The sequence below is a fragment of the Fulmarus glacialis genome, unplaced genomic scaffold (genome assembly GCF_000690835.1).
Source record: "Fulmarus glacialis isolate BGI_N327 unplaced genomic scaffold, ASM69083v1 scaffold8301, whole genome shotgun sequence".
Taxonomy (NCBI): Eukaryota; Metazoa; Chordata; class Aves; order Procellariiformes; family Procellariidae; genus Fulmarus; species Fulmarus glacialis.
Genome location: NW_009193337.1, coordinates 23,474 through 30,928, shown reverse-complemented (window position 1 = coordinate 30,928; position 7,455 = coordinate 23,474). Strand labels below are relative to the sequence as shown.

The following is a 7,455-nucleotide window of genomic DNA, read 5'->3' as shown; positions in this document are numbered from 1 at the left end:
CTCCCCCTCCCCAGCCCCCTAACACTAACAAGCCTTATCAGTAGGATTTACACCTCCTTGTCTAGGAACCCGTAAGGCAAGCCGATGGACCCGTTACCGGTGTGCATCCAAATCCTTAAAGTAGCTTTAAGTGCTCAAAATGATCCACTTATCCAGCGATAATTAATGATATGGGACCTGGGAGTCCCCATGCCCTGGCAGGGGAGATCAGAGCACTCTACAGCGGGGTCCGGCCGACCGCGAGCAGGGAGGGGGTCAGCCCTTCTGCAAGTCCTTGGCACCTCCCGGCCCTGGCAGAGCATCCCGGGAGCGAGGAATAACCTGCGTAGCTGGCGATAACACCAGGGAGAGGGATGCTTAGGAGCATCCGCTGCTCGGAAGCGCAATGGGGGGGTGTTTTCGGAAGAGCAATGGTGGGTTGGGTTTTATTCGCAGTCGGATGCCGTGTTAGGAAAGGTCCTTTGGTGCAGAGCTGTGCCGGTCCCATGCGGGTGATGCTGTGGGAGTGAGGGGGAAGGAGGAAGAAATCACAGCTCCTGTCTCGGGTCCCAGTCCAGCTGGAGGCATCTGAAGTGCTAAAGCTCGGAGCACCCTACGAAGGCAAAAAAGGGAGCGGCACCTCCAGATGGCAAGCCACATCTCGTGGAGAAAAGCGGGGCCTCAGGCAGCGGCGTCAGGACAGCATTAGCCAAAATCCCCAAGAGTACCCTAATAGCAAAACAAGGGCTTTTAAAGTAAAGTTTATTCTAGAAAATGGAGTCTCAAAGCTTCATATTGAAACTCAGAAAAAAGCGCAGTGCGAGAATGAGTACGTTGTTCCTCAGTGTCCTCTTACAGTATCACTTGCAGCCCCCAATTTTATCATCGGGGAAACCGTGGCAGATGTCCCTGGCGCACCCGCAGGTGCAAAGATGGGCAGTGGCAGAAAATACAGAAGTATGTGACATGATCATTTATTTTCAATCCGTGAGACCACTTTACATCTGGGGACAAATCCAGTCTGAGCCAGCAGAAACCATTCCTTCATTTTTTTGCATTTCTCTCTTTACCCCCTTGCTGCCTCGGCTGGTTATAGCACCCATCACTTTCTGCTACATCTGCTGCTCTCTGGTGGCCTGCCCGTGCTTTCCAGCATCATGGCCAAGGACCAGGTTTTCTTCTTTATTTTACCAAAGGCTTCTCCAGGTCCTCCAAGTCTTTGCTTTCCAAGTGGTGCCTGTGATGCCACCTGCTGTGGAAGCCATGGTGGTGGCACCATGAGACTTGACTTTACTGACTGGAGAAAACTCCCTGATGGACTCGATGGCCTCTCTCATGGTTGTTTCCTGAGGACCAGGTCAAGATCTTCTTTGGTTGTTCTCATGGACTTGCATGACATGAAGAAGGACAGATGTGGTATCAGTGCTGAAAATGTGTATTTTTGGATTGGTGCTGATCAGGCTACTTGTAAAAGTGCTTCTCCACTCTGTGAAAGTTATTTGTTACTTTTGCTGTTCATTACTTGTCCTCTAGCAGAGTGTCATTGCCTCTTCTGATGTTTCTCTATCTACGCCAAGGATTACTTTTGGGCCATTAATAGCCACAGATTTAATCTTCTCGTCATTGATAAACAAACTAATTTGTTCTGCTGCGTCTGCTAATAGCTGTGTCTAGGAACTATTAGCAGCTCTTAGGTGCTATTTTCTCCTCTACCTTCTCAAAAAATATGTGGCCAGTAATATTTTAATGGGGTTAAAAGGAGCATACCTGTTTTTTTCCATCTATATTTATAACCTTGCATATGCTCTTCCCAAGGTAGATGGGAAAGATTTTGGGAGCTTTACTCTAGAGATCATTAAATTTGGTCTATTTTGCTTGGGTAGCTGTACTTGTGTAAAGGTTTGAGCCTGCAGAGGCCAGGGGGGGCTTGAGTGAGGTGCAGCCAAACCACTTTGCAGGTGGCATGGTCCCAGGTGAGCTGGGCTGCCCAAAGGTCAGCATTTCCCTGCCAAGAGGCGCGATGTGCTCAGGAGGGGTGGCCAGAGGGTTTGGGTCGCAGGAGGTCGTTCTCAGAGCCACAGCACACGTGGGAAACTCCCTCGTCCTCTAATGAAAGCTACTGGCTCTTCAGAGTTGCTCCCTGGAGCATCTTCTACCAGTGAGATGCATCTCCAGAGGTGCGGATGTACTCACGACCCTCTCCCCTGTCAGCAGCTAACCCAAAGGTGACGGAAACCGATGGGTAGACCCGGTCGGTTACACTGGGCTTTGGGTTACACCCTCCATTTTATGAATCAACCCTTTGTGCTCTAAGATAATGTCCTTGGCCTGGAAAAGCCTGGAAAATTGTGAAATCCGCAGTCTGGCAGGAGCATCTCCCTTCGGCCCAGCAGCCCGCGGGGCGATGGGGACGGCTCACGTGCCCTGCACCCAGGCGGCCACCCGGATTAGTTTATAGAAGCAGCTGAGATTACTTGTATCCCAGTGAGTGGCCCCCTTCTCTGCTTGCACAATGCCCCTTTTGAAGCAAGGGCATCTCTCATTGTGTGGGTCCAGATAAGCGGCAGAGCCTCACCCTTTGCTGTAGCAGCCCCCTCTCCCCTCCGATACCTGCCACGTATCTCTACAGGCATCGCAGGATTTGGCTGCAAGCGAATTAAGAACCCTCTTCGGTGCCAAGTTCAGCTCCCCGCCCTTCGTGCCACTGCCGCTGGCGGGGAGATCGCACGCTGCTGCTCCACGGGTGCTTGGACACGCCAACGGGAGCTCAGCTGCTGGAAACCACACGGAGACAAGGAGCACCGAGGATGCCGGCTCCTGTGCCCTGCGCCATGCTGCCGGCTCCTGCGCCCCGCACGGGGAGAGGAGCAAAGCCTGGAGGGGGCTGGGCCCCGGGGGGTCCCCGTTTCCCCGTGCCAAGCAAAAAGCTACACCTCTGTAGCTCAAACGGCCCGTGTGCTTGAATGCATTGCCCCAACTACACATCCCCAGTAGCCATACTGGGGCACCTCTCAGGGGCTAGCCACCCCCAAAAGCTGCTCTTGGGGGTGCAGACCCCTCCGGGTGCCTCGGGGCTGTGTTTCGGCAGGCTGCTGGCCCAGCGCAGGGGTGCCTTGGCAGGGGGGGGCTTCTCCGGGGGGATTTGTTTCACAAGCCGCCAAATTCACCCTCCAGGGAAAAAGAGGCACGTGGTCACTGCCGTGTTGCTCTCTGCTCCACTTTTGGGGCAACACGCACCCGGGGACGGGCAGAGCAGCAGCCCCGGCGGTGGCTGCCGAGCGTGAGAGCAGCGGCGGGGACGCGGGTGGCATTTCGGGGTCCCCGGGTGCTCTCTGAGAACTCGCTCGCCTCCAGGCCTGACCTTTGCTGTCAGTAAAACTTGCACAAACTTGTAATTGTTAACTAGTTCCCCCATAGCGGGCTTGTTATTTTTTCAGGACAGGGTTCGAAAATGCTAGACATCTACAGTAGTAAAGATTTTATTGTGCTGGCAACGGACTGTAAAACTTGATTACATGACACTGGGGATTGCCTAAACCTCATTCCCACTGATGCAACTGCTCAGGGTCGGGGGGATGTGAGTGAGGGAGGTGGCTTCGAGTCACGTCTGGAGGTGGTTTAGCACGAAGGGCAGGATCCAGGAGCAACCTACTCCCACCCAGCTGCTCCCACCCTTTGGCCAAGTGAGCCCAATGTGGAGCTGAGGATCTGGGGGGGGTCACGGGAGGCACGGGTAGCTGAAACGATGGATGAGCATTTGGTCCGTCGCTGTCTAATCACATGAAAATCATGGGGAAGCCCAACCTGGAAGGAGTGAGCTGAGATTTTTCTGTAGAAAAAGCTTTTCTGTCAAGAAATGGGCTCCTCTGTTGGCCCCATCTCTCAGTTCGCTGCTGACATGGGAGTTTTCCCTCTAAGACAAAACTTTCCACAGTTTATATCCGTTTTATATCCGTTTATATCACTGCTAGCATTTTTCATATTCCAAAGGACCATTTATGGTAAGAAAATATGGTTTCCAATAAGTAATCAAAGTGATCATATTTTGGAAGGGGAAAAAAAAAATCATAGTAGGAAACTTTTGCAAAAAAAATTGGCCTGTGCTGAACTTGGAGCCAGCATGATATCTTTTTTCCTTCCAATAAATCTTCTGGCTTATTTCTGCACCCAAACTACAGTGAGCCAAGAGGGATTCCTGAACGCTTGGGTACAGTCAGCCCTTCCCCTGCGGGGGCCACGAGCTTTTCGAAGCTACCTCCAGGATTCGGTTAGCCAAGAGTAAGAGAAGCAACAGACTAATAATGTGGCACTTGCAACACAACATAAAATTTCTTCTTCTGCTACATAAGTGGGGTAAGCCCTGGGGAAGGGGGAAGCCTAGCAGGAAGCTACCCAGAAGGGAGAAGATAGTGGATAGAGGAGCCTCCTTACAAAGTCCCACTGTCAGTAAAACATGAGTTCAGGTAAGCTCAAGTAACGTTCAAAAGTGCAAGAGGGAAAACCCTAAATGGCAAATCTCAGCATTTGCTGATCAACCTGGGGAACACCCTGCTCCGCAGCCTTTCCAAAGTGACCACTGGACTGAGGTCCATCGGACCTCACGCCGCGTGGTGACCGCAGGAGAATGACTGCTAAGGGGATCTGCGGGGTAATTCTGCAAGTCGTCCCCTTCGTGTGAGATGCTGGTGGGGGATCCCTACTCTGGAGGAAATGTGAGTGGCACAAGGCTTCTGCTCCTGGCTTTGACAACCTACTTCAAATGGGGTAAAATGCCAGGTTTTATCCTGTGTAGCTGCTAGTTCCCCATCTTCTCCCAGTAGAAAGAAGGTCTGAGTAAGTGAATTCCCAGTACTCATATCTTGTTGAAACCTGAGACCCTCTTCGTGGGTATACCACTAGGTCATTCAAGTACATCCAATATCTTTTTTGAGGGGAAGGGAGACAGAGATAGTGTTGCACATTGTGCAGAGAGGCTCTTAACTGTAGTTGAGCATCACAACTTGGATTTATTAGCAGGAGGCCGAAAGACCTACATGGCAGGGGATATAACTGATAACCTTGTCTCGCATCCGCGCATTTGAGCAAATGAATCCCCTCCCTTGTACGGTCATCAGAGATTTAGCACTTTTTGCAGTCACAGTCATTTAGCAAACATATGATACTTCACACTTAAAGCCATGACAGGGGCATATGGAACTTCCTACCTCCTAGATGCTGATGGATGGAATTGCTTTGGCTACTCAAGAAAACAAGGGTCTGGTTTGAGTCTCAAGGCATTCTGCTGATTTCGGTGAACTTCCTTCTGATTTATACTGTCTAAGGAAAATCAGGCTTATTCTAAGTTAAACAAGCAGCAGAGTTCAAACAGATGAAAATGTCTCCTTTTCAGTGGTGCTGAGCACTTGTAGTCTCAAAATTTAGAGCAATGGGAAGTTTGAAGATCATCTCACCCCCAGCATTTAAAATGGGTCTTTTTTAGACAGGGGAAAAAAAAAAAAAGTATAAGCAGAAAAAGGTACAAGCATACTATTGGTGGCAGAAAAGTTGAGCACAGAGGTATCCAAAAAATGGGGTGAGGTTGTGAAAGAGAGAGAGCGCTAGATCTGTTGCCAAAATCAGACCCATGAAAGCCCGTGGACCACCCCTCGCTTGTCATCTGTTAAAAGCCAGAATGGAGATAATCAGCTATCTCCTGGTTTTCACTGGGATTTACCAGAAATGTTTCTTGGTATCGAAGACACAATTTTGGGCAGAGCCCCAGAGAGAAGAGCTGAGGTGCTCAGAGCTCTCATCTGCAAACGGCAGAGACTGAGTCTCTGCTCTGCTTAATCCCAAACAGGAATTTGAAGGGGCACCTGGCATATGAAGGAGGGGACCTGCCTTTCAGCGGGCGAAGGGGGAAAGGCTTGTTTTTTCACATACAAAATTTCAAATGCTCTAACTCTGGCCCCGCACTGAGCTGAAACGACCACCCAAGGTCTCCTGCAAAATGCAGATGATGTTCCTCCCCCAGCCCAAGCCGTGGACACGTGTCTCTCGCTGTGCGCCGCATGGCCAACGAGCGGGGCCACAGATAGCCTCGGCGCAATAATGTGTTTTCCTTCCTCTAACACCTGACGGTAGCATGGTCTCACCGACAACTTGGTCCCATTGCTGCATACTTTCCAAGTGATATTAATCAAACAGATTAGCATGTTTGCCTTTAATTTTACATTTTAGGAGCAGCTGTTGAGCCACCTCAATGCCAGCAATCCGTATTGCCAGCATTAGTGTCATTAGTAATCATTGCAGCTGTAATAGCACCATTATCTCCTGCTAAAAGGGTCACTGATGGCTCAGGACAGAGCTTCAGGGAAGCAAAAACAGGTTGGATGAAATGAGATGGAAACTGCAAACTGTTGCTTCTACCTTAACTTGCATAAAGACCTGTTGATGCTATGTAGAGGGAAATTAATGTGCACAAGCAGCAAAAATTTTGGCTAGAGTGTCATCAAGGAGGTGGGGCTCGTGCTAGCTCTTGTGTCACTTGGGCTAATGTAAAGCATATAAATATGGGAAAGAGAGAATGGGGATATTACTACCAACCAACCAGTCTTCATCTCTCAGAGCAAACTTCTCTCCATCTCTTGCTGCCACTTCTTTGGTAAGTGTGATTGCTGCCCTTTTGGCTTCCACCTGTTTTGCAGAGCTGTTTTCTTAAGTTGATGTAGCTGGTGGTGACAAGTGCTGGCTCGCTAGTCCAAGAAAATGAGGTCTTCTCAGGTCTTTGAGCACATTATGTTGTTTTTGGGCCATCATCATAAAGAACAGCCCCTTCTGACTTGGAAGAGAGGGTTTTTCCTCTGAAGGTGTCTGCTGATCTCGGCTCTCCTGGGCACGCTACAGGGCTCAGTGGGATGGCTCTTCCAGTCTAGTTTGGCCTTTTGGGGGAAGGTGGCAGGGGGGCCAGGACTGATGTGAGCATGTGGATGGAGATGGACTTCTGCTTATAATCATTAATCATTTACTGTGACTCGTAAAGCCTGATGCAGAAAGCTCTCCTTCCCTCTCAAGCTAGGGCATCTTTAGAAGGTCCATCTGCTACTTTCGTCTCATTTTCCTGCCAAAGGAGCTGAAGGACATAAGATGCCTGATGACAACCTATTTCTCCCTCCTAGACCTCCCTGTGTCTCCTCTGCCTTTTAACCCTAGGTCTCACCCTGCTCACCATGGCTCTCTGGATCCGATCGCTGCCTCTCCTGGCCCTTCTCGCTCTTTCTGGCCCCGGGACCAGCCACGCGGCTGCCAACCAGCACCTCTGCGGCTCCCACTTGGTGGAGGCTCTCTACCTGGTGTGTGGAGAGCGGGGTTTCTTCTACTCCCCCAAAGCCCGACGGGACGTTGAGCAGCCTCTAGGTAAGTCAGGCTGACCTTGAACGCAGTCGTATGCTATGCGATGCAAAAGGCAACAACTGCCTATCTTTGACGGTGACACCA

At 50.4% G+C, this 7,455-nt stretch overlaps 1 protein-coding gene across 1 annotated transcript in view; it reads left to right on the top strand.

The window, feature by feature from the left end:
* The first annotated feature begins 7,187 nt into the window (after positions 1 to 7,187).
* Positions 7,188 to 7,455, top strand: part of INS (insulin) — a 3,329-nt gene continuing 3,061 nt past the window's right edge. Inside the window, exon 1 of the mRNA XM_009587400.1 lies at positions 7,188 to 7,374. Within this exon, the coding sequence (XP_009585695.1) occupies positions 7,188 to 7,374 (187 nt within the window). The remainder of the gene's footprint in view (positions 7,375 to 7,455) is intronic.